Raw genomic sequence first — 27,920 nt, 5'->3', positions numbered from 1 at the left:
GCCAGAAGAGGGTGGCGGGGAACAAGGAAGTGAAGGCTGAAAGGGAATGAAGTGAGAAGGGTGAATGTTGAGAGAAGTGTGGAAGGAGAAATTTGTTCTTATCTGATAATTTAGTTTCTTTGAATCCTGCCAAACCAGTCCAATGAATGTGTTATGCTCACCAACAAACAGATGGCAACACAGACTAACATTAACTGATATCACCTCTTATAAGCTCCAGTGCTGACCTCAGCCTGCCAGTATTACCTGTAACAAGTTAATTCACCTAATTTTTCTTATCCCTCCAAACCAGGGGTTTCCAAGCAATATAAACGAAGAGGTCACTATTCAAAAGTCATTTAGACGGATAACTGAAAAGTTATCCGTCTAAATGGTAAAACAGCAATGTTCATCGACGTATGTGGCCATATTCTAGCCACACAAAATGTAGCCGCATGAATCGGGGGTGGGCAGGAGGCATTTCTGGGAGGAGCGGCGTTAACTGCATAAGTTATGCAGCTAACTCTGATCACACCGTAGGGCTGTCCTAAAGTTAGCCTGTTATATTTATCCAGCTAACTTTAAGATAGCTGGGTATATTCAGTGGCACTGCCACTCCGCTGAATATCCCAGTTAAGTTAGCCAGTTAGGTATATCCGGCTAACTTAACTAGCCGCTCCGTGGCTGAATATCACCCCCTAAAAGACAAACTACATATGGTACAACCTCAAAGAACAACTTCTTTTCTCTGTTAATGTATCCATATACATTTCTTCACCTAATCAATATTGCTACATTGAAAGAAACTTTTGGCAGAATAGGAAGGGCTCTGGACTGTTCTGACTGGATTCAAGGAAAGAAAATTATCAGGTAAGAACAAATTTCTCCTTCTTCTTCATCCAGCCAGACCAGTCCAGATAAATTAGATGTACCAAAGCTACTCCTGACATGGACAGGATACTGCCAAACGCATTCTTGGTACCTCCAAGACGAAGGAGGCCTCCTTCCTGACTCACACATCCATATGATAATGTTCTGAAAATGAGTGTAAAGAGGACCATGTTGCTGCTTTACAAATGCCCTGCAGTGAAACCAAGCAGAATTCTGCCTACAATGACGCCTGTGCTCTAGTGAAATACACTCTGATCTTCCTGCCCCTTGTAATGTGTGTCAACCCTTGTGGCTGTGTTGAGGTTGATGCAGCCTATTAGGCGAACTCCATAGGTCCTTACCGACAGCTGGTGGAGCTATGCTTTAAGAAATTGGACTAAGCCTTCATCTAACCAACCCCTTTCCCCTTGGATTGAGCCCTTGGGTTCCAGTGGCCAGCAGAACTTAGAAGAAAATCTCTGTGGGCAAGGTGTGGGTGGTGATCCAAGGTCAGGCAAGGGTCATAGGCAAGCGTCATATGAGAGTGGATAATGTCCAGGCAAAAGTCAGAGGCAGGCGGCAAAAAAGAGTAATTAATGTCCAAGCAAAGATCAGTACCAAGAGTCAGTCCAAAGGGGAGACAAGGAGATGAGAAGAAGAACCAAAGCAGTAGGATGGGCAGAAAGTCAAGGCGAGCTGGGCAAGATGAGGCTAGGTTGAGCTGGACAAGACAAGGCAGGCTGAAGAGACGATGCAAGGCTGGGCTGGAGAGACAAGGTAGGGCAGGCAGGAGAGACAAGGCAAGGTAGGCTGGAGAGATGAGGCAAGGCAGGAAGCGGGACACAGGAACCAGGAATGCAAGAGAAGCAACACGGACTGCACCAGGAATGCAGGAGATCCATTGCTGAGGCAAAGTAGGGACATTTGGAAAGCTCTTATATAGGGCTAACACTGTTGATGTCATCAATGAGTGCTGTGGCCTTTTCCCGCTGCGGGCCCTTTAAATATCATGATGATGGGTACACGCATGCCTAATGAGAAGAGCTAGAGGCAGTGGTCCCAATGTCATCCTGCCACATGTGAGAGGTCCAGTGGTGCCTTGCCATGGAAGGGAGGCCCAGTAGCTAGCAGCATCCGGGGGGGGGGGGGGGGGGGGGGGGGGGGATGGCAATTTGTGGGGATGTCCCGAAAGCCACTAAACGTAATACCCCTATCAATGGTACACTGCAGTATTCCTTGATCCAGTGAGATAAAGAAGCTTTGGTTTCTGCTTCTACAATTTTTGAACCACTGAACAAAGAAAAAGACTTCCTGAAAGGATGTGCATCCTTCACATACTGCAAGAGAAACCTTTTCACATCCAAATGAAGCTGTTTATACTCCTTTTCACCAGAATCTTTACTAAAAGATGGCACTTGGTTAAGATGAAAGGCTGAAACCGCCTTTGGAAGAAAGAAAGACACCAAACGAATATTAACCATGTCTCTCTCAAACACAAAATGGTTTTCTACAAGTGCCTGCAAATCTGAAATCCTTCTGGCCAAACAGATAGCCACTGCCTTCAGAATAAGAAGTTTCAGCAAAGTCTTCCTAATAGGCTCAAATGGAGAACCTGCTTAGAAAGACAACACCAAGTTTAAATCTCAAGCAGGAATGGGATCCCTCACCAGAGATCTAATATGTCCGACTCCTCTAAGAAAACGAAATACATGTGGATGGGATGATAAAGACCTCCCTGATACTTAACCCCTATAGCAAATCAACTTGAGCCTTCAGAGAATTTAAAGATAATCCCTTAGCCAGGTCTTCCTGTAAAATTCTAGAATGTAAGGAATTGATGTACCCCTAAATACTATTCGTTTATGTGAGCACCATCTTTCAATAATTTACCAAATTCTCACATATGCCAAGGAAATAGAAGTTTTTTCTAGCACTTAACAGAGTATCTACTACTTAGTGAGAACAACCCTTTCTAGTTAAACAAGATCTCTCAAGCACTAGGTCATGAGACAAAAATCAATCCAAATCTTTGTGAAGAAGTGAACCTTAAAATAATAGATTCCTGCACTGAGGCAGCCGTAACACTTCTCCATCCAGTAACCTGACACGATTAGCATACCAGGGGTGCCTCAGCCAATTTGGTATTACCAGAATTATGAGTCCCCGATGACCTGAGACTCTGCAAAATTCTGCCCACCAGAGGTCATGGAGGAAACACATATATTGCCTCTGATGGCCATTCCTGAATTAAGGCATTTATTTTTATTTAAAAAAAATTTCTAGCCCACACTCTACATTTTTTATGCAAGGCGGCTTAGAAAAATTAAAACATACATATTAACATTTTATTACATAAAGTAAGCAAAATAGTCAATTACAGGTATAGAATTGTACCATGGTTGTCGGTGCCTGGTATGATGGAAGTTAACTGTTATGCCTTAGCAAACAAAAAGGTTTTTATGGCCTTTTTAAACATTTTGGTGCAAGAGGTCTCACAAAGGGCATCAGGGATGGAATTTCACAAAAGTGGTCCTGTGATCGAGAATGCCCTTTTTTGGGTCATGTCTAGTCTGGCAATTTTCTGAGTTGAAATTTCTAAAAGATTTTTTGTTGTGGATCATAACAGTCTGGAAGGTTATAAATATGAAGGGCCACATTAAGCCATCCTGAAGAATCTTTGCGAATCTGATTATGAATAATGGCTAGTATTTTATATTGTATTCTGTATGGAATTGGTAGCCAATGAAGATTGAGCAGAACAGGAGTGACATGATCCCTAAGTCATGTTCCAGTTAGTATTCTCACTACAGCATTCTGAATTTTTATAGGGATCATAGGGTAGTTGCAGGAAGCCTGAGGTACAATGAATTGCAGAAGTCCAAATGATGCAATATAAGAGACTGCAGAACTGTTTGAAAATTTTGATGCTCAAGAAGTGGTTTTAGTTTTTTAAGCAGATGTAATTTGTATAGAGATGTGGAGACTACCTTAGAAATATGTTGATGCACTGATTAATTGGAATCCATCAAGAACCAAAGATTTCTTGCTTGATAAGCAATTAGAATAGAATTGCCCTGAAAGAGAATAGATGTTGGAACATTAATGAATGGAGGTTTTATTCCAGACAGGAGCAGGGTTTCGGTTTTACTGATGTTTAGTTTGAGCCAATTGTGGGTAAGCCAGCGGCTAACAGAATTCATGCACAGTAGAACCAAGTCTAGAGTGTTTGATCAGCTGACATTGTAAGGGATGAAAAATTATATGTCGTCCGCATACAATTTGTAATTTACCCCTAAACATGCCAAAATTTTGAAAAGTGGAACCATAGAGATGCTGAACAAAACTGATGATAAAGCAAATCCCTGTGGGCACCAGAGGAAATTTGTACTCAATCTGAACTTATGGAACCAATTCTGATTTGGTGTATGAAGAGAACCATTTCAATACCAATCCTTCTATACCTATTGAATTTAATCTGGATATGAGAATTAAGTGATCCAACTGAAAACCCTTTGTGTTTTTGCATTTTTTTACTGGTTGCTAGTAGGTCCATCAGAGGCTCCCCCTAACCTGCGCACAATCTGATTGAACATGTCTTGGGGTGGTGTCCATTCTCTGGGGTCCAGGCAATTGCGACTGAGAATGTTTGCCTAAACATTTTCCAAACTGGCTATGTGCAATGTAGAAATGACTTTTATTTTATTTTCTGCCCAACAGATTAGGAGCTCCATTCTCCTACAATACTTGAGAGCTCTTGTTGCCCCCTTGATGATTCATGTACGCTACTGCAGTTGTATTGGCTGATAAGATCCTGACTGCTTGATCTCTGAGAGAGGAAGTAAAATGCAAAAGAACTAACCAAATCGTCCTGGTCTCCAGATGACGGGTAGACTGGATGGGCCATTCAGTCTTTTTCTGTCACTATATTTCTATGATTGATAGACCATGTGGCCTCCTCTTCCAACCATACTTCTTGAATGGCCTGCCCGAGACAAAGTGTTCCCCAACCTAACAGGCTGGAATTCATTGTCACAGTTACCTAAGATGGAGACTCGAGATCTACTCCATTCTCCAAATTCCTGGTGTTCAGTCATCACCGCAAAATCACCTCATCTGCTGTGGAACAGGGAATCTCACCAAGTACTCCTGCAACTGAGGGTCCCAACTGGACAAAAGGCTTTCTGAAGAGGTCACATGTGTGCTCTTACTCATGGGACTAGATCCAAAGCTGCCACCCTAGAACCCAACAGCTGAAGATAACTCTGTACCATTCAGTTCCTGAATGTTGGTAAGAAATGAACCTCAACCTGCTGCTGCAATTTCTGAATTGTTTGCAGCATCAAATGAACACAACTTAACTTTGTGTCGAACAGAGCCCCTAGATATTCCAGGGACTGAGAGGGTAGTAAACTGCTCTTGGAAAATCTCACCACCCTCTCCAGATCCTGAAATAACTCATGTATCCTCCTGCTGGCTGACATACTCTCTCAGTCTGACTTTGCTCAAATCAACCAATTATCTTGATATGTGTGAACCAAAATTCCTTCTTGGTGCAGCACTGCTGCCACTTCAGCCTGAAACTGAAAATGACCCCCTAAGTGAAGAATAAAGAGGAAGGGATGAATGCTTGGGGAGTTGGCATGAGTTGAGAGAGGAAGAGAGATGAACCAAAGCCGGGAAAGAAAGAGAGAAAACCAAACATGGGAGGTGGAGAGGGGAGACAGAAAGGCACCAGTGTGTGTATGTTGTGGGGAGGAGGAGCAAGAGAAGTAATTGCATCAGTGGGAGAGGAGAGGACAGAGAGAGAGAAAAGCTATAGTAGTGCCTCTCTCTCCCCCTCCCCTTGCTTTTCTCCCTCCCCTTTCCACATTGCTGCTTTTTTATCACGCTCCCCCCACTGATACTTTTCTCCCTCTCTACCTTCCTTCCCCCAGTGGTGCTTTTTGTATGCATTATGGCAGCAGAGGAGGCACCAACAGACAAGAGCGCTGCTATTTTATGCCTTATGCCAGCGGGAGAGAGGAAGGAAAGAGGGAGGACTGCGCCAATGTCTGAGCTCGGTGGCCAGTTACAAGGGGTGGAGGTGAGGCTACCCCAAGACTATGAGGCTCCCCAAAGCTTGGTACCCCTGGGCAGTTGCCCTGATTTCCCCCTTGCCCCCTGCAACTAAATACTGGTACCTTTCTTTCTAGAAAAAAAAAAAACGCTGAAAGGAATAATAATTTAGCAATTAGTATTTATTTATATTCCACCAATCCACAGATCTCGATGGATTACAATAAAATGTGCATAATCATGAATCTACAGACAATCAAAAATATAGTAAACAGAACACACACTAAAATGACCCAGGATTTATAACTTTGGCACAAAATTAAAATAACACATACAATATCATAAGCATAAAAAAACCCTGCAAGTCTCTGGAGTGATTTTAATTGGAAATGCCATATGGAAAAAATAGGTAGTTAGACTTTTCCTAAAGCGAAGTAGATCTTTCTCTACCCTGATTTCTTCAGGCAAGTTATTCCAGAGGGTGGGACCTTCAATTTTAAACATCCAATTTCTAGATTCAGAACTTATGGAATTTCGAAGAGGTGTTGTTAAGATGAACGGAGAAGGCGCTTTGGCTGGTAAGTTTGAATTGCCAACCAGTTGTCAGATAGGGTCAGCTTTGCTTGGGCTTTAAGTAAGAAATGTAAAGCCTTAAATTTGATCCACCATGCAATTAGGAACCAAATTAGAGCTGTGAGGATGGCAATAATATGGACTTTTGGAGATGACCCATAAATTAAGCAGGTAGCGGAGTTCTGTATTAATTGCCACATATTATTTATTTATTTATTTATTTATTTTTGGTTTTTATATACCGGAAGTTCCTGTATAAAATACATATCACTCCGGTTCACAGGTAACTGAAATAACTACCGCCGTGTGGCGGTTTACATGGAACATATCAAACGATTTACATAGAACATTTCAAACGATTGCTATATAATAAGTCGAAAAAAACAAACTAAGTTCACCTATGAAACATATAAATAAGGCCAATAATAAATAGTGTAAAATAAACATTGCATTAATGCTATAGGACAGTAGGTTGATTATATCTTGTTCTTAGCTCTCTGGGAATGCTTGAAGGAAGAGCCAAGTCTTGAGTTTCACCTTAAAAGTGTTATGGCATGGCTCGAGGCGGAGGTCTGGAGGTAGTGAGTTCCAGAGTGACGGGCCCGCTGTGGATAAAGCGCGTTTTCTCAGGGAGGATTTTGCGGGTTGGGTGATCAATCTGTTTTGATATGCCCTTCTCGTCGGCTTTTTAGAAGTGTGTAGTTGGAGCTGGAATGTTAGGTTGAGTGGGGAGATGTTATGTAGGGCCTTATGAATCATCATGCTGGTTTTAAACTGTATCCTGTATTTGATGGGAAGCCAATGGAGGTGTTGGAGGATCGGGGTGATGTGGTCTTTTTTTTTTGGCATTGGTGAGAATTCTTGCTGTGGCATTTAAGACCATCTGTAGGGGTTTTGTGGAGCAGGCGGGAAGTCCCAGCAGGAGTGAATTGCAGTAGTCCAACTTCGGGAGAATGATGGCTTGGAGTACTGTGCGGAAATCTCTGTAGCGTAGAAGTGGCTTTAGTTTCTTTAAAACTTGTAATTTAAAGAAGCATTCTTTTGTGGTGTTGTTTACGAATTTACTGAGGCTGAGTCTGTTGTCTAGGAGTACACCCAGATCTCTGACTTGAGGTGAGGTGGTGTATCCTGATGTGTCTGGAGAGTTGCTGGAGCTAGGTGTAAATAGTTCCGGTGCTATTATTAGGATTTCCGTTTTGTTAGTATTTAGGACCAGGTTGAGGCTGGTTAGAAGCTCGTTGATGGTTGAGAGGCATTTATTCCAGTAGTTCATGGTCTTGTGTAGGGTGTCTGTTATGGGGATGAGAATTTGTATATCATCCGCGTATAGGAAGTGGGTAAGCTTGAGGTTGGTAAGAAGTTGACAGAGTGGGAGAAGATAAATGTTGAAGAGGGTGGGGGAGAGTGAGGAGCCCTGTGGTACCCCCATTTTGGCTTGAATGGGATGAGACTCTTCGTTGTTTATCTTGACTTTAAATGTTCTGTTCTCCAGGAAGGATTTAAACCAGTTGAAGGCTGCTCCTGTGATGCCGATGTCTGTTAGACGTTGTAGTAGGCTAGAGTGATTCACGGTGTCGAACGCTGCGGAAAGATCCAGAAGTGCGAGGAGGCAAGGTTGGCCTTTTTCAAGATTGAAGATAATGGTGTCCGCTAGTGTGGCTAATAGCGATTCGGTGTTCTTTTTCTTCCGGAATCCAAATTGGTTATTGGAGATGATATTGTTGTCTTCTAGGAATTCAGATAGTTGTCGGTTGACGACTTTCTCCATAATTTTAGCTAACATTGGAAGGTTTGCTATAGGTCTGTAGTTAGCGGGATCTGTGGTGGGAAGGTTGGGTTTTTTGAGGAGCGGTTTGAGTATTGCCAACTTGAGTTGGTTGGGAACTTGGCCTTGGGCGAGTGAACGGTTAATGATATCTGCCATTGGCTTGGCTATGGTGTCAGGGATGGAACTCAGCAGGTTTGATGGGATATGATCTAGAGGATGAGAAGATGGTTTTAGCTTCTTAAGGATGTTTGCTATTTCTAAGGTGGATGTGGGTTCCAGAGATTCGAGTTCTGCTGTATGTGTGTTGGGTTGAAGAACGGGTGCTATATATGTTTGCGAATTGTGGTTGCTTGTGAGGCTTGTGTGTGGAGATGTCCCTTTGAGAGGGGCTACGAGTGTGGTGATTTTGTTGTCAAAGAAGTTGGCTAGTTCATTGGCTTTTTTGAGAGCTTGGTCATCAGGGATGCTCTGTCCAGGAGGTTTAGTAAGGGCTGAGACATAGGCGAAGAGGGCTCTTGAGTCGAATGAGAAGTGGTGAATTTTTTGGAGAAGAATTCTTTCTTGGTTTTGTTGATTTCGTTTCTGTATGTGTTAAGGCATGATTTGTAGTTGAGGAGTGTTGTTGTAGTTGGGTTTTTTCGCCATTGGTTTTCCTTGCATCTAAGCTCCTGTTTGCGAGACTTCAGCTCTGTGGTGAACCAGGGTTTTCTGTTGTCTTTGTCCGGGTTGATGGATTTTGTTTTTTTTGGACACACTTGATCGGCGACCTTGTTAGAGATATTGATCCATGAGGATGTTGCTGAGTTGGTGTCCGTAAGGTCCAGGTTCCTTAGTTCCTTAGTCAGGTGTTTGCTGAGAAGATCTCCTGAGCATTGTTTTCTAACCGAAATGGTGATAGATTGATTTGTTTGGTGAGGCGGCTCATAGATCTCTATCATAGAAGAGATGATTCTGTGGTCGGACCAAGGTACCGCAGTGCAGGTAGGGGTGGAGTGAGATGACAAACCTTCGTTTATAAAGATAAGGTCTAAAGTATGACCCGCTTTGTGGGTGGGTTCTTTTACAATTTGTCTGAAGCCCATATGGTTGAGGGAGGAGAGAAGAGTATTGCAGTTGGGGGAAAGAGGTTGGACATCTACATGGAGGTTGAAGTCTCCCATCAGGATGGCTGGTTTTCCAGAGTTTAGGTGTTTTGCTGTTAGTTCTATGATAGGGGAGGGGTCTGATTCAAGAAGTCCGGGGGGAGCGTAGATTAGTGCAATGATCAAATGTTTAGAGTTGAAAAGTGCAAATTCAATATTTGCTATGGAGTTGGATGTCTGCAGTGTCAGACCTAGCAATTTCTTGGCTGCTAGAAGAAGGCCTCCTCCTCGTTTTTTATGTCTGGGTATGGACAGTATGTCGTAAGTCTGGATAGGCAGCTGGTTAATTAGGGCTATGTCGGTGGGTTTTAACCATGTTTCTGTGATGGCACAGATATCAGGTTTTGAGTCAGATAGGAAGTCATTGAGTAAGGTAGTTTTCTTAGATATGGATTGAGCGTTGAACAGTGTGATTGAGAAAAGTGCCAGGCCTAGACATTGGGTTATGGGTGTCAGCATGATGGGCCTGATTCTCTGTTGTCGGTTATGGTGGGGTGTGGGGAGCTTAGGTGCTCTCCACCTTTGGTTGTGAATGATGGGGATATTAAGTGGGAGCATTGTGGTGGAAGGATAAGCGGGCGTGTAGTCAGTGGACAGGGGGCCCTCAAGGCTAGAAGTATCAGGATAAGGGTGGAAGTATCAGCGAGGATCTGTGGCAGCTCACGTCAGGCAGCAAGAGGGATGAATCCGTTGATAGGGCGAGGTCTTCTCAGACTGAGGAGGCTGTGTTGGTCTTACCTTGTGGGCAGGCTGGGAAAGGGACCTGGCTTCTGGGCTGCTCTACTGGGCTGCCCGAAGGGGCGCACAAAGGGGCTAGCCCCTTTGTCGTGCTCCTTCGGCGTGCGACGCTCGGCGTGCGACGCCTAGATGCTGCGGTCACGGCTAGGTGCCTCGTGGTCGGCGCGGAGGGCTGCCGGGGGGAAGGGTGCGATCAAGGCCTTACCCCGGTGGGTCTCGGCGCCGGCTGCGCAGGCCTCGCACGGTCGGTCCCTCTGGAGCAGTTCGGTCCCGCAGGAGCAGGTAAGCAGAAGGGACTGTTTTTTCGTCGCCGCGGTGGATTTAAAGGGCTCCTGGCCCTGCTGTTATTGGCGGGTGGTTTCTCTCTTTTTATTGGCTGCTTCCAGCCCGGAGGAGGGCTGAGGGCGGCGCCTTGGGTCACGGCTAGGTGCCTCGTGGTCGGCGCGGAGGGCTGCCGGGGGGAAGGGTGCGATCAAGGCCTTACCCCGGTGGGTCTCGGCGCCGGCTGCGCAGGCCTCGCACGGTCGGTCCCTCTGGAGCAGTTCGGTCCCGCAGGAGCAGGTATGAGTTAGGTATGAGTTAGGTATGAGTTAGGTATGAGTTAGGTATGAGTTAGGAAAACCCCAAAAAAGAACATTGCAATAATCAAGTGTAGACAGAATTAGTGATTGTGTGACTAAACGGAAATCAGCCTGATCATGGAGGGTTTTCAATGAATGCAGTAAGCGCAATTTGTAATAGGACACTTGGATTAATGAACTAAAATGATGAGTCTTATTTGTGCCCCCAAATTCCGAGCCTGTTTCTTTTAGGTAATGGGGTCCCATTAAAGGAAACATTTAGGGGAGCTGTGTCAATCTCAGTACGTGATAAGAGAAGAACTTCCGTTTTTGACATTAACACTTACTGGTAATAGTAAACGTAGTAGCAATAGAAACTGTAATTGTAATAGCAGTAATTATTGATGAAACCATAAGGGATCACTAGATGGCGCTGTAGATATGGAAAAAGCATTGAGGCCTATTCTAACAATGGGACTTGAGGTTCAACATTAATTTTTTTTTTCTAGGAGAATTCATTCAGAGGGTTCCTATTGTTCATAATGGAATTTTTCCAGAACAGGAAGGGTACAAAATGGCCCAGTCCAAAAAGGGGAATGGATTAGGAGGGGGTATAGAATGTGCTCCCCATGTGGAGCTGAGAGGAAGCTGGCATGGGAAGAGATTAAAACAGATGGAGCATGTGTAGCAGGTTCCAGCCTCAGTGATGCCTCGCTGCCTGTGGGTGAATTCTGAGGAGTTTCCCGAAGCCCTCAAGGAGTGAGTAAGCTGGAAGAGTTTGCTGAGCAGTAGAGAAGAAGAAGTGAAGTCTGGATACTGGAGTTTGAAGGCCACAGGACCAAAGGTAAAAGGTGCCTGCAAGAGCTTCAGCACAGGGTGAAGGAACTGCACCTGCCGAGGGATGGGGTGTTTTGTCTGGATCCAATCTTGGTGGCTGTGCGTAACAGAGACTTTATTTCTAAGAGACTTTGAGCTAAATCCTGGAGCTGCAGAGGGTCTGGAGCAAGAAGCTTGGGACTACGTGACCTGTGAGAGTGACTCTGGACTACGTGACCTGTGAGAGTGACTCTGAACTGTTTTGTTTTTTTTAGGGGGGTGTCTAGTAAGCCCCTGTGAAGAACTGTAAATTTGAAAGCTTGAAGGAGTTGGGACCCACAGCAGATCTGAGAAAGAAGAGAGTGCAATGTTCTGGTGCATTGGGGAATTGTCTTACTGATTGTCATTTTTTAGCTAAAACCAGTGAATTTCTGCAGTTTGAACTGTTTGCTGATTTTTTTAGATTTTGACCACTGAACTGTGCACTTGTTTTGTCCATTTTTTGCTGAACAAATTAATTTACAGTAAAGATTTATTTTTTTGGAGAACAAGTGGATTGTATGAACAATGTGTTTTTTCAAGGTAACTATGACCCAGCTTGGTCCTGCAGAGGATTCTGCCCCCAGCTCATACCCTGTGAGAGAGAGAGTTCCCCACCCTGGAAGAGCTACCACAATGCTCCCCAGGGCTGAGAAGGTAGGGTTACATTCTTAACAGCAGTAACTACTAATTATAGTGGTAATTAGAAGAGGTCTTTTAGTGCACTGTGGTAGCTGAAGCCAGTGTTGCTCTATTCTTGGCAGATGGCTCATATACCACAGGTTAGGCTGGTGGTCAGGCACAAAAGGGAGGAAAGCAGAGACCTAGTTCAGAGAGGAGCAGAAGGGAGAGACCTCAATGAAAGCAAGTGGGAAAGGGAGAGCTGGCGCAAGGACGTTAGGCACTCTAGGCAAACCTTCAATCTTGCAGCCTCCCCCTTTCACACCTGCTTATCAATGGCAGCTCTGGCACAGCATCTCCCTTTACTCTCTAGCTATGCTCATCATCCATCCCTCGCTCTCCATCTCACCCTCTGCCAAGTCCTGCATCTCCTGCCCTTTGACCCCTGTCCACATTGCCCAGGCCAACAGAATCTGGCCTCACCAGCTCAGTAGTAAGATCTATCCCCATGTGTCTGGTGTCATCATGTAAGCTCCTCAGTATGCACCTCTGGACCTTCTGGGGCAATACTAGTTGTGTATTTGTGTTAGATGCAGGGTCTTGCGTGATTCAGTACATCAAGTCATCTCTCATCACTAGGCAATCCCATCTCTCGGCAACAGGGGAACATCTGAGTGTGGTGACACCACAGACATAGCTGGCCTGTGCTACTTCTCAACTCACCAGAGAGCCACAAGGCCAGGGTCAGATCTCTGAGCTTGTTGGAGATCAGATTTCCATAAAGAGGGGAAACCTTCTCCCTTCAAACTGGCAACTTTGCTTTAGGCCACTGGCAGGGCAGTGACGGAAACACCCAATGAAACAACTTCTTCTATGTTATCTGGGGGTTAACACGAGGCTTTTACATCATCCTTTGTATCCATTGGTTTGTGCCTCTCTCACTGTAGGCCCTTCATGACAGAGTATCAGCATAGGAGTTTTTGCTGGGACAATATTTTTAGTGGCGGAGTGACCTAGTGGTTAGAGCAGCGGGCTGGAAACTAGGGTTCAAATCCCACTGTCACTCTTTGTGACCTTAGGCAAGTCACTTTACCCTCCATTGCCGCAGGTACAAAAATTAGATTGAAAGCCCTGTGGGGTTAGGAAATACCTACAGTACCTGCATGTAATCCACTTTGCTGTGCACTTTGAAGTGCCGAAAAGCGGAATATAAAAAAATCTAAATAAATAAATAAGTCATATATGGCTAAAACGGCCAGCCATTGGTGTCCCATTGGTTATCCTCCTTGAACCAGATCTCTGACTTGCCAATTATATCTACCTCTTCATTCAGTGCTGTACATTTTAAGTCTCCCATCTTATATTTTAGACTTCTAGCATTTGTATATAGATATTTCAATGTTTTTTGTTTGTATTATCAGTTTACAGGGGTAATTTAGAATCTTTCTGCTCTGTCTGTTCTAGACTTAAAAGCATCTGGGCTACTTTAGCATTTATTGCAACCTCTCTAATCGGGATGCCCTAACTTACCTGATTTGGTAAATTCCACAGGGCAGACACCGTCCCTTATGTGTGCCTGTAAGATGCTGCATGCATCTATTAGTGCTATAGAAATAAGCTGTAGGAGGACAGAGAACAAGGCAGTAGGGAGAGAAAAGGTAGAGAGTGAGAAATATAGTAGAGATAAGGGAATAGAATATGAGGGAAGTATTCAAGGTGGGGGGAGGGAGCAGAGAGGAAGGGGGTGGGGGTAGATATATAATAGCAAGACAATGATGGGCAGGGGAAGTGCTGCTCACTTACTTGTGCACGTCTTCTTGTCCTGGTTGAGGTAATAACCAGAGCGACAGCGGCAGGAATATGAGGAGGAAGAACTGGCACAGATCTGCTCACAGTCATGTTTCTTCTCAGCACAAAAGTCGATGGCTGCAAAGTAAAGAACCCACATGTTACCCCTTGCCTTTTCTAGAGGTCAGCGCTATGCATCCCAGCAGCCGACGTCCTTCACTCTTCTCCTGTCTAACCCATGGGATGAGACCTGGGAAACTATTATTTGATCTGCCATTAATTTATTTGATGCTGACGGTCTTCCTCCAAGCCTTGACTCTCATCCTGGTGTGATTACAGATCCTTATCTTTTGCTCATTTACTGTGAGGGTTCCACACTCTTTGCAGTATTCCTCAGCATTAGAAATCCCTGGTTTTGAGCCTGTAACCATTTGCCTCTTAACCATGCTAGCGTAAATGCAAAATCTCATGAATGCTAATGAGGTAATGGGACATAAATGGATGCGTAGAGCCTGGCTAATCTTTTTTTCTGATTATCCTTCATGTGTCCCCTAAATGCTTTACAAAATGTGTTAAACACTGAAAGCCTGCATTCATAGGATTAAATGTGATGCAGCGGGACCGGACTTCTCTCTAATGAGGAGCAGGGCCGGTGCTAGCTTTGTTGCTGCCCTTTGCAATTACTTTGCTGCTCCCCCCCCCCCCCAATTCAATTAGTCTCTGTCCCAGGCCTGTCAAATAAAGCTCAGCTCCCTCCAGCAATCTATATTTTTAAAAACTGGCACACGTCCACTCCTCCACAGAACACATGATCAAGGGAAGGGCAGGGCTGGCCCATTCCAATAGGTGAACTAGGCAGTCGCTGCCGCCATTAGGGGGCAGCAAAGAGCAACCACATAGGGCCACGAGCGGCACCTCTGTATGTGTGTGTGTGTGTGTGTGTGTGTGTGCGTGAGTGAGAGGGACCGTGTGTGTACATGAGAGCAATGGTGTTAGTGAGAAAGCCTCGAGTGAAGCGTGAGTTTTTAAGTTTTTAAATTTTTTAATGGTCTTACAGGCAGGGTTCCGTAGTTGGGATGCAGAGCTGTATTCTACACCACTATACCGTTACTGGTCAGTCCGAGGTCTCTCCCTTAAAAATGAAAATTATCCGAGCCGGTGTCGCTGCTTCCTGCCGTTTTTCTATGTGAGCTCTGCAATTGGCAATTACTTAATTGCTGCATCCCAACTATGGAACCCTGCCTGTAAGATCATTAAAAAAATTTAAAAACTTAAAAACTAACGCTTCACTTGAGGATGGACCCTTCCCCAACACATGCGTATTGAAGTCTCTCTCACCTTCCCACTCTTCCCAACATCCACCTTTAAGGACTCTCTTTGCATGGGAGCTTTACCCATCACCTTCAAGATATGAACACCGATCTGTCCCCCTGACGCAGCCCTGATGCAAAACACAGCCGTGTCGGGGTTCTTTTTTCTGAATTATAAGAGGATATTGTATTAATCTGCTTATGTGCATGTGGTTTTGTTAACATAAAACAAAAAATAATAAAACAATTTTTGAGATGTATTGACCAGTGATTTCTGTCTAGCCACACATTCTTTATATTGCTTTTGTAAGGAGCACCAGGTTCCCTTGCTATTCATTATTGTCCTTTTAAGGCCAGGGCATTAGTGGAGTGAGTGAATAGTATGATAACAGTTCCAAGTACATCCCCATAGGAGGTGCCAGATTAGACTGTGCTAGTGTTCCAAAGAGTTCTGTCAGAATGGTGATTGCAGAGGTTCCCAAACCTGTCCTGGGGCGCTCCCACTCTGGGGCTGATGCAATATCATGCAGGTAAAAAGGTGCGTCCAAACTGGGTGCCCATTTTTTGCAACGCGTGCACATCCACCTCTGCTGGGCACCCGATGCTTTATTTAAATGAGCTGCTGCATTAAAAAGGATGCGCTAGGGAACACTTATGCGTCCCTAGCGCACAAAAGCATCGGGCGCCCAGGAGACATGGCTGTGCACACTCAGCATCGAGCACCCAGACCAGCACCAGTGACTGACCCGACCAGATTCCCTCCCCACCCCCCCGCAGGGTTGTTCTCGATTGGTCCTTTTCACTGACACTTGTCAGTGAAAGGACCAATCCTCTTTCAGGACTGCCTTCTCAAACAGGGTTGGTCCTTTCACTGGCATATGACAGTGAATGGACCAATCAGCCCTATGAAGGAGTGAATAAATGACTATTAAATACTGGCACCTTCCCTCTGACAGTCACTGGAGCCACTTGGGCTAGCACTGCCCAACCCTGCTACCCCGAGCTGGCCATAGGGTAGCATTTTGAGCATCAGGGCAGCCACCGAGCTGTTCACCCCAGCAGACATTTCACACACAACCTGCCACATCGCTGTTTATGGGCTGGGCTGCACACTTGGACTCTGGATCAGCTTATCACACGTGACATAAGAAATTGCCATGCTGGGTCAGACCAAGGGTCAATCAAGCCCAGCATCCTGTTTCCAACAGAGGCCAAACCAGTCCACAAGAACCTGGCAAGTACCCAAATACCAAGAAGATCCCATGTTATTGAATCCAGTAATAGTAGAGGCCATTCCCTAAGTCAACTTAATTAATAGCAGTTAATGGACTTCTCCTCCAAGAACCTATCCAATTTTTTTTTAAACCCAGCTATACTAGCTGCACTAACCACATCCTCTGGCAACAAATTCCAGAGCTTAATTGTGCATTTAGTAAAAAAGAATTTCCTCTGATTAGTCTTAAATGTGCTACTTGCTAACTTCATGGAGTGCCTCCTAATCCTTCTATTATCCGAAAGTGTACATAACCAATTCACATCTACTCGTTCAAGACCTCTCATTATTTTAAAGACCTCTATCATATCCCCCCTCAGTCGTCTCTTCTCCAAACTGAACAGCCCTAACCTCTTCAACCTTTCCACATAGGGGAGCTGTTCCATCCCCTTTATCATTTAGGTCGCCTTACCTGTTTCTAGTCTTTTAACCAATTTGTAATCCACGAAAGGACATCGCCACCTATCCCATGTCTTTTTACTTTTCTTAGAAGCCTCTCATGAAGAAATTTGTCAAATGCCTTCTGAAAATCCAAATACACTACATCTACCGATTCACCTTTATCTACATGTTTATTAACCCCTTCAAAAAAGTGAAGCAGATTTGTGTGGCAAGACTTGCCTTGGGTAATGCCATGCTGACTTTGTCCCATTAAACCATGTCTTTCTATTTGTTCTGTGATTTTGATCTTTAAAACACTTTCCACTATTTTTCCTGGCACTGAAGTCAGGCTAACTGGTCTGTAGTTTCCCAGATCGCCCCTGGAGCCCTTTTTAAATATTGGGGTTATATTAGTCACCTTCCAGTCTTCAGGTAAAATGGATGATTTTAATGATAGGTTACAAATTTTAACTAATAGATCTGAAATTTCATTTTTTAGTTCCTTCAGAACCCTGGGATGTATACCATCTGGTCCAGGTGATTTACTCTCTTCAGGTTGTCAATCAGGCCTACCACATCTTCTAGATTCACCGTGATTTGGTTCAGTTCATCTGAATCATTACCCATGAAAACCTTCTCCGGAATGAGTATCTCCCCAACATCCTCTTCAGTAAACACCAAAGCAAAGAAATCGTTTAATCTTTCTGCGATGGCCTTATCTTCCCTAAGTGCCCTTTTAATCCCGTGATCATCTAACGGTCCAACTGACTCCCTCGCAGGCTTTCTGCTTCGGATATATTTAAAAAAGGTTTTCTATGAGTTTTTGCCTCTACAGCCAACTTCTTTTCAAATTCTCTCTAAGCCTGTCTTATCATTGTCTTACGTTTAACTTGCCAACGCTTATGCTTTATTCTATTTTCTTCTGTTGGATCCTTCTTCAAATTTTTGAATGAAGATCTTTTGGCTAAAATAGTCTCTTTCACCTCATCTTACCATGCTGGTAATCGTTTTGCCTTCCTTCCACCTTTCTTAATGTGTGGAATACATCTGGACTGTGCTTCTAGAATGGTATTTTTTAACATTTTATCAAAGTTTCCCTTTTTCTATATTTTTTTTTTTTTAAATCCCAATCCAGGAATTTTCAGCGCTGAAAATTCCTGGATTGGGATTTTTTAAAAAATATATATATAAAAATTCAAGAAAAATTTTAAAAAAAAGGTGGATGATAGAGAAGACCGGCTGATTTTGATTATAAACACAGCGATTGGCTTGCTGACACCTTCATGGAGGCTATTTATAATATTGATATTTGCGTTCCCATTTTTTGATTACTAGATTATTGCTTGGGTAACCTAGCTGACTCTATTTTCTATTGTGGTAATTGAAATCTCCCATTATTACTGCACTACCAATTTGATTAGCTTCCCTAATACAAACACACTAAGTTCTGTTTATTAGCTGCCTTACTGACTATTTAAAACACAAACACACTAACTTCTGTTTATTAGCTGCCTTACTAACTATTTAAAACACAAACACATTAAATAATATACCACAATAGTTCACTTCTCCCCAATACTTTTAAAAAATTTCCCAAGCAGAACTTACTGATTCCTTTCAGCCACCAGCAAGGTGATCTTCTCCTCTCAGTGCTCCCACTGGATTGTGGGTCACTGAGCTCTTCACTTGCAATATATCTTGTGCTTCTAAGGTAAATTAGTACAAACAATCCCTTTGGAGAGTTACACTACAGTTAATTATCCTGATTAACAAATGATGGATTCTAACCAAATCAATCACACAACCTTAACATTTCAGTTAGTCAATCTGAGTGACTCACTGCTGACCTGATTAACAAATGTTTGTACCTAATCAAACCAAATCACACTACCTTAACACCTTTCCAAGGTGAGTAAGTGAACTTTTCAACCTTTTTACTTAGGTATACACTGGGCCGGATTTTAATACCTATGCGCGGGCGTAGATATGTGCGCGCAACCCGGCGCGCCCAAATCTATGCCTGATTTTATAACATGCATGTGCCGAGCCCTAGGGGAGCCCCGATGGCTTTCCCTCTTCCCTCTGAGGCTGCTCTGAAATTGGAGCGGCCTCAGAGGGAACTTTCCTTCCGCCCCCTCCCACTTTCCCCTCCCTTCCCCTACCTAACCCGCCCCCCCAGCCCTACCTAACCCCCCCTAACCTTTATTCCATAAGTTGCGCCTGCCTTCGGACAGAGGCCTCAGTCCCGCTCCCACCCTGCCCCTTTCACAAAGCCCCAGGACATACTCGCGTCCTGGGGCTTGAGCGCATTGCCGGGCCTATGCAAAATAGGCTCTGTGCGCGTAACCCCCCAACGCTTGTAAATCCAGCTGGATTTACATGCATAGGGCTTTTAAAATCTGCCCCATTGCTCCTAGCTTATTTCTAGCTTCTGGCTACTTTTATTTTTTTAATACAAACACACTAACTTCTGCTTATTAGCTGTCTTATTGATTATTTAAAACAGAATCACACTGAGCAGCTGCAGTGCCTGAAATGTGTAGCCCGGTGGCTCATTATGTATATATTTATTTTTTATTTCATTTGGAGTGGTCCCCCCTAAGAGCCAAAGAAGGCTGCGGTACTCGGCCTGATGTGGAGCTGCTTAAACAGGACTCTGGGTTTATATGTGTGTTTTTGGTCAGTGGCAACTGGGGACCGACCATATGTGCCAGCTCCTGGTTAAAACATGTGCATCGGACACATAGCAATTTTTTGCATCTGGGGGTAATAGCTAATAGTCTCATCTACATGCCATATACATGTGTTCAGCGCTATTAGCTATGTGTTTGTTTGGATGCGCTAATGCCCATATTGCATCGGGGGTTAGTCTAGCACGTCCAAAACGGGCATCCAACCAATCGTTAACCTGTGTGCCAGGCTGGACGCATTTTATTGCATCGGCCTATCTGTCAGGTCTTCAGGATATCCAGAGTGAATATGCATGAGATAGAATGGCATGCATTGTCTCCAGTGCATGAAAATTTATCTAATGCCTATTCATTGTGGATATCCTTTTTTTTTTTTTCCATTTATTTAATTTTCCATTTTCCATTGTTAGAATCCTTCCATATAAGATTGCATTACATAATATCACATATTAATTACTCATACAATCTTAAACACTAAAGAAATATTTATCTTTTATATAAAATCTCTATTAGAATAATCCCCAATAGCAAAACTTATAATGAGGATATGCAAATTACCATTAAAGATATCACCCTGGAGTGGCAAACAATATATATTTAACAGGAGCTCTGATGAAAAAATTTGAAAGAAATAGGCTTAACATAATACAAACACTGATATATTTGAATTTAACCTTCTATCTCTAGACATTTGGAGAGGAGGTTACTGGCCTACAGGCTTCAATAAACTGCTTTAACTGTTCAAGTTGGAAGAACACAAAAGTTTCATCACCTTTCTTTAGTAAGCATTTACAGGGATACCGCAATGAAAACACAAAACCTAATGAAATAACATCTTGTCTAAGTGAGAGAAATTCTTTCCTGCGATATTGAGTAATCGGGGTCATATCTGGGTATAGCCTAATTTCCTGATCGCAAAAATTCACAGGAAATTTCCTGAAATAATTTCGCATTACGTTCATAACATCTTGTGTTGTAATAAATGAGACTAAAAGGACTTTCCTCTCAATTATTTCCACATTGGATGATTCTAAAAACCCAGTCAAATTTGATGGTATTTCAACATTATTCTCATTTCTAGCAGTTGCCCTGTTTGTTATAAATCTGCAAAAATTAATAGAGGGAATATTTTGTTCAGAGAAACCCAGGCAAACTGTTAAAATTTTTTCTAAAGTAGTATATGGCATTTCCCCATAATATGGGGGAAATTTAGAATTCTCACATTTAACTTTCTCAGTCCATTTTCTAGTGATTCTAGGCGTCTCGAAGATGTTAACTGTTCCTTTATGATAGCAGAATTGACTTTAGCGTTAATTTGAACCTTGTTTTCAATCTCTGTTATCTTGTTTGTCAAAGTGGTTCCCTGTTCTTGAATCCCCAATATCTTCTGTTGTATATTATAATTAAGGGAGTCTACTTTCCTCTCCAATCTGGTTAGTGAGAGTCCCTGGCCTGCAACCAGGTCCCATATGGCTTTGAGTGTCACAGCCCCGGGCCTCGGTGACCCCAACGCTGACTCACCAACAGGGTCCGGGAGGATGATGTTCTCTCCAGCTACTAGAGCCTCCCCCTCCTCCACCGGGGACTCTCCCGATGCACCAGACCCCACTCCAACTATCTCAGGGTCCACCTGCACCCAGCCCGGCCTTTCTCCCTCCGCTGCTTCAGGGTTCTCTCACTCCAGCTCTAGCGCTCCGGATGCGTCATCCGATTGCGATTGAGCAGGAGCCCTGACGGGGTCGCGTTGCGCTGGAGGTGCGCGAAGGTCAGGACTGAGGGACGTCTCTGCCAGCGAAGCACTCCGCTCTCCTGCTGCAGGGCTCGCAATGGCTTCCTCGGCTCCCTCCAAACTCACTGTCTGGGTCAGGAAACGCACGATGTCAAGCTGGCTGGGTCCAGGTAAGGGTTCTGGAGGGAACACCCTCACCTTTCCCTTTCTCTTGGAAGGCATTATCAGGCAAAAGAAAGCTTTCAGAAGAGATTCAGAGATAGCTGGCGTTTCACTGATCCGTTATGCCGCCATCTTGGTTTGCCCTCCATTGTGGATATCCTTAAAACCCAACTGGAGGTGATGGTTTGGGAACCACTGATATAGTGCAGGAGGGACACCAGCAGTGTTGGATCTGTGTGTGTCTTGGGAATCGCCAAAATGAAAGGCTTGTAGACTTACTAAATCCATTTATTAGTTATTTTATTTGTCCTTTTACAGAAGCACCCATGAGGGGTATAAAATAATCATTAAAAAATACAATACATAAAACATTGAACAAAACAAACAGACATTCTCCCTGATTGTTGGAGAGTAAGCAGAAGGAAGTACAACTGAAGCTTTCTCAACTTATTTTTTATCTAAGTTTCAGGTCTTGGACTTGGAAGGAGTGGCAAGTTTCCCCAGGTTAGGGAAGATAGCTCTCACTCTTAGGGGTGAATTTTAAAAGAGTGGCTCACATTAAAAGGCCCATATTCACGAATATCTGTGCCAGGTGCAAGCAACTCATAATTTAAAATGGCCCAATTATGAGCATACATGTGCATGCATGACCCTTCTGCTTGGCTATCCTCACCTTGGCAATAGGTCTACTACTTTGTGTAGCGTGAGTTGCCCCAGTGGTTGTTCCTGTGTTCCCAGTCTTCGCCTTGTGGTCAGTTGTTGGTTCTTCTGTGTCTTCTGTTTCTGCAGGCCTGTGCTGCTCCTTGCCTCACTGCCTGCTGCCCCGCCTTGCCTTACCTCGGACAGATCTCTGGTTTTGACTTCAGCCTGTGATCTCGATTACATTTGAACTCCGCCTGACACTGACCACTGCCTAACTCTTAACCACGCTTGAACTCAGTCTTCCACCAAACACTGCGTGATGCCTGACCATGTCTGAACACAACCTGCCTTGACCGCTGCCTGTCTCCAACTATGCCTGAATCCAGCCTGACTTAGACCCTGGCCTTTGACAGTATCTTCTCCATGGACATCCAGCTCATCAGTAGAGGCCCCTGCCTAAGACCTTCCAGCCCCGGCACCCAAGGGCTCAACCTAAGGGGAACAAGGGCTGGTATAGGTAAAGCTCCAGTTGGGTCTCTGCCACAGCCAGCTCTGCCAACAGACAGTGGGGACCTGCAGGGCTCCTCCCTGCATGTTGGGCCAAGTCCACCTCGGTTCAATGGTCCACTCCCACAACAGATTGTCGAGGCTATGGACCTGGTGGACTTGTCAGCGTTATAGGCCATTCCTGGCCTATCCCAGAAATTACAGGCACTACACACAGCCTTGGAGCTCGTAGTCACAGACAAGAATATTCTTGCTGCTCAGTTGGACACCTTGTCCGTACCTGCTGCTCCACTTCCACTAGTAGTGGTACCAGCATCGACCTCAGTAACCAACCGGCTATTACTACAATTACCAGCTCTGCCCCGGTATGCCAGGGACCCCCAGAAATATCAGGCCTTCTTGAATCAATGACATATGCACTTTGCCCTGCAGGTGCCCCTATTTGCAGACGATTTGACTAAAACCACTATGTCCTCTCAATATTGGACGAAACCGCACTAGCATGGACCTCCCTCCTCTGGAAGTGTATAGACACTTTGCTGCATAATCTGCAGCAATTTGTTGACCAATTTAAGACAATCTTTGAGGAGCTTGGCTGGATGACTACCATAGGCTCTGATTTACTCCATTTCCTCCAGGGTTCCAGGATTCTGGCGGAGTATGCTATTGAGTTTAGGACTCTGGCCACAGAGCTGAATTGGCAAAGAGACAACTTGCTCATGATGTTTCTGGAGGGCATATCACCACAAATCAAAGATGAGCTTGCTGCCTGAGAGCTGCCTACTTCACTGGAGGTGCTCATTGACCTCATCAGGAAAACTGATAGACACCTTCATGAAAATGCTTGAGAAAACCGCTCGAAACACAAGGATATTTTGGACACCGCCTTTCCATCCTACACTCACCCATGACATAGCAACGCTGGTGCCCCATTCCCCAGAAGAACCCATGCAACTGGGCTGATGTCGCCTCTCTCCTGAGGAAAAGACCCGATGTAGACAATTAGGTCTGTATTTATATTGTGCGGCCCGAGATCATATCCTAGCTCAATGACCCAAGAGACTGAGAAGTGTACAATGCCTCAGTCAGTTGAATGCATGATCCTTGGGCTTATACCATTGTCGCCTCAGTTCACCGTGCCAGTCACTAAAAAACAGTCTCAAGTCTGCTTTGCCACCCGGGCCTTGATAGACTCCGATTCTGGGATTGAATTTCATACAAGACCTGATCAAGCAATTCCAAATTCCTACTGTGCCCATGCGTCCATCCTTGGAGATCTTGTCCACCTTTGGAGACCCCCTTCTGGGACAGGTGACCCAGTCCACAATGCCTCTCAAGTGCATATTGGGTCCACACACACGGAGCTCATGCTATCCAGAGCCATGAGCCTGGTTATCCTAGGCTTTCTGTGGCTGCAGAGACACCAGCCACAGAGTATTGGTCCATGTCAGAAATTACCTGCTGTGGACCTAGAAATACCAGATCCTGTATGGAAAAAGAAAACAATCTGATCATGAAAAAGCTTGAATCCCTTACCACTCAGAAAAATGAAGAGATTTTAATTCTGTAAACTTCGACTTTGAAAAGTAAAAGAAAGGAATTCTATACCTCTATCTCGTTCTATCTGTCCAGATTCTGAGAGGGAGGGAGATGTCTCCATCCTTGTGAGGGGTTCTGTACCCCGTCAAGACAATCCAGAAGAGATTATCCCATTGCTTGCGCCTCTGTTTCGGTCCCCATAATTGTAGGAACTAGGGGAAAAAAACAATTGTTTGGTTTAAGAAGCTACCTCCCAAGCCAAGAAATTCATAAGGGTGTGAAGGATTCCTAGCAGCCGACACCCCCGCAAACACAAGGCCTTGAGAGGGGTGCTTAAGTGGGGGGGGGGGGGGGTACTGTTACACTTGGCAGTTTGTGAGCTAACCCCACAGACCGTCGCTTTCACCTCTACCCCGGTCCAGTGCAGCTATCCGACAGGGCAGAACACCGCCGGCATTCGCAGCAGGGATGCCACCGACAATTCCTGGTACAGTGCATCCTCCTTAGGCACTCATGCGCCTCCTTTCTGAATTTAAAGGGATCATGGTGGGAAAAACTCTGCAGCCCCTCCTGATGAGGTCACAACCCATGGCCTTTAAAAAACCCTTTTGCCCAGCTATCCGTGCTTTGGCACTAGGTCCACTATCTTGTGTAGAGCAAGTTGCCTCAGCAGTTGTTCCTGTGTTCCCAGACTTTGCTCCTGTGTTCCCGGTCTTCATTCCTGTGTTCCTGCTCTTTGTTTCTGCGTTCCTGGTCTTCATTCCTGCATTCCTCATCTTCATCACCTGCCTGTGGTCTGTCTTCAGTTCTTTGTCAGGTCTTCATCTTGTGGTCAGTCTTTGGTTCTTCTGGGTCTTCTGTGTCTGCCCCGCCTGTACTGCTCCTCGCCTCCCTGCTTGCTTCCCTGCCTTGCCTTTCCTCAGACAGATCTCTAGTTTTGAATTCAGCCTGTGATCTCGCTACGCTTGAACTCCGCCTGCCACCAACCACTGCCTGAAACATCTGAACGCTACCTGCCTTGACCGCCACCTGTCTCCGATTATGCCTGAACCTAGCCTGCTTTGTACCCTGGCCTGTGACTCCATGGACATCCAGCTCGTTAGCAGAGGCCCCTGCCTAAGATCTGCTGGCCCTGAACCCGAGGGCTCAACCTGAGGGGGAATGAGGGCTGGTATAGGTGAAGCTCCAGTTGGGCTTCTGCCACAGCCGGCTCCACCAGTCGACAGTGGGGACCTGCAGGGCTCCTCCCTGCATGTTTCGCCAACTCCACCTCGGTCCAAGTGTCCATGCTCTTAACAAAAATGGGACAGAGTTAGGGCATGTCAGGGGCATTCCGGGGGGGCCAATATTATGCACATAAATTCTGAATTTGAAACCATCGAATGCAGCGCGCATTGGGGTGTTACCTGTACATATTTACTTTCGCTCTTGTTCAGGTGTAAGTCTGAAAAAAACTTGTTATAGCCAAAAACTGACCAAGTGAGGGGTCCAAGGATGAACTGGGGGGAGTGCAGGCTGAAGAATCAGAGGGTCTGGATGACCTAGAGATAGACTGGGCCAGCTGGTGGACTAATTGGTCAAATTGGCTCTTTCCTTCATGCGCACATGTTTTAAAATTTGCTTAGCTGAACCTGTTAAAGCCGACAAATTCCTAAGAAAGATATGTGGGGCACACATACACGTGATAGGTGTATTTTAATCATATGTACCTGCACAGATGATTTAAAATTCCTGCATATGTGCGCATGCGTGCACTCATTTTAAAGTTACCAATCCTGAATTCATCTTCAGGGTGGAGTAGATTATTTAGTTTATTTTTTGAGTCTCCAAAAAGAATTTCAGGAACCTGTGGCAATCCAGTATATTTTTGGGGGTGGAGAAGGAGTTTTTCATTAACTATTTGAGCTAGTGTGCATGCACCAATCTGACCCTACAAGGAAGAGAGAAAGGACAGTCCATCCAGTACAGCTAAAGCAGAGAGAAGATGGAAACTGCCCATCCAGTACTAATTCCAAGGGCACAGGAGGAGTCTGTTTTGCAGTGCAACAGATCGGAGTCAATGGACTACAGGTACCCAGGGATGTCCTAGGAAGAGGAGCAATCCCTAGAGCCAGCCTCATAAGAGATCACAAGTCACCATTCTGTAGGGGGTTTATTAACTGATGACTCAAAGATTTCAAACATTTAGTGGGAAACTAGACATTCAGAAGCTGCTGGGCAGTCCAGGTCCTGTGGTATCATTTGTGGGTTATTTCAATTCACTTGTACCTCCTGGGATGACGTTTTTACAACTTGGGAGGTTCTGGCTCAAATTACAAAGAGGCAGTGTGTCCTAGCGAGCATCTGAGTACCAAGCCAAGAATCCCGCAGAGCAGCACCTTCATCAGGTTATTTACCTTGGGCAGGATTTGTTTCCATATTAATGCTTTCTCTAAGCGCAGCACTTTTTTTTTTTTTTTTTATACAAGTATGACTTTTAAGCGTGTGCTTAATGTTGCTCAATTACTCTTGAGCTTCTTGAATGAGAAGCTCATCATTTCTCATGTACATTCACATCCAGGATGAGGGGATCTGGCCCTAACCTGATTCACATGGTACACGGACTCCAAGAAAAGGGGGGGAAAGGTCAGATTTGGAATTTCTACGTGGAAGCATAACAGCAAAGTATTCTACCAGCTTCCCAGGGTAGTGTCATTATTTGGGCGGCGGGGGTGAGGTTTTGGGGAAAGAGATTGCTGATTAGATGACAGTCGAAGAGGGCTCCATCCTGGAAGGTCGAACCTCCCCCTAAAATCAGTAGGTCCTGCTGGAAGACTGTGTAATAATGGTCTCTGTATTTAAATTATTACATAATCCAAGCACTTCCATACATTCTGCAAGACTGGAAATAGACAATACTTGAGTGGCTAGCTGTAAAAGAATAATCCCCATGCTGCAGTCTTCAGAGGACCTCCACTGTTCATGCAGGGTCCGCTGGTAAGGCAGCATAGCTGGGGGTCTTCCTTCCAGCTTAGAGTGTCACTGCTGTGATGGACCAGGCTCCCTTCCAGAGAAAAAGCAGCACTGGGGACTTCCCTCGCAGAACATCAGGAGCCTGCCTCCTTTCCAGTCTCCTGGAGATCAAAGTCAGGGTTGGTTTTTCCTTTTCCCCTTGGCACAGCAGCATTACCAGGGCTGGCTTTTTCCTCCCTCTTGCCCTTAGAGCCGGCTCTTCCTCCGGCCTCCTGAGCAGCATCGGCAGCACTTCAACTGGATGGGGAGGAAGGGAAGAGAGAATCAGCAGCAGGGCCACATCATGCCCGCTCCAGATCTAAGGAAGCACAGCTAATCTGCTGCCCGAGCTACTTTCTCCCCCTTTTCTACCCTCCGATCCCTTGAAGGTATCTGCTCTGGATAGGAAGCATGCTCCAGGGCGGGGAAAAAGGAGCAGTTGTGGGAATGACATGAGCCTCACTGTCCCCATGCTGGCTTTACTGGTTCCACCGCTGCCAGGAGGTGGGAACAGGGATAGAGGTGTAGCCCTGTCCCAGTCAGTTCTTTAGAACAGGAGCATACATAAGGCTCACAGATTAGGCAAGGCCCCATGACCTCCCAGGGTTTCCGCTCAGGGAGGAAAGAAATGGTCTTTCAAAGCCCTTAGGGTTTTCTCTTCTGCTCACCAACCCAATCATTCCAAGAATCACTAAACTGGTTCAAAAATAAAATGTCTTTACTGACATTGATGAGCAGGTACAATCA

General features: G+C 44.9%; 1 protein-coding gene across 1 annotated transcript in view; it reads right to left on the bottom strand.

The window, feature by feature from the left end:
• Positions 1-27,920, bottom strand: part of MATN4 (matrilin 4) — a 108,221-nt gene that overhangs the window by 30,928 nt on the left and 49,373 nt on the right. The window contains exon 5 of the mRNA XM_029613443.1: positions 13,965-14,087. Within this exon, the coding sequence (XP_029469303.1) occupies positions 13,965-14,087 (123 nt within the window). The remainder of the gene's footprint in view (positions 1-13,964; positions 14,088-27,920) is intronic.

Source organism: Rhinatrema bivittatum, chromosome 8, assembly GCF_901001135.1.
Source record: "Rhinatrema bivittatum chromosome 8, aRhiBiv1.1, whole genome shotgun sequence".
NCBI classification, from domain to species: Eukaryota; Metazoa; Chordata; class Amphibia; order Gymnophiona; family Rhinatrematidae; genus Rhinatrema; species Rhinatrema bivittatum.
This window is presented reverse-complemented; position numbering and strand designations above follow the sequence as displayed.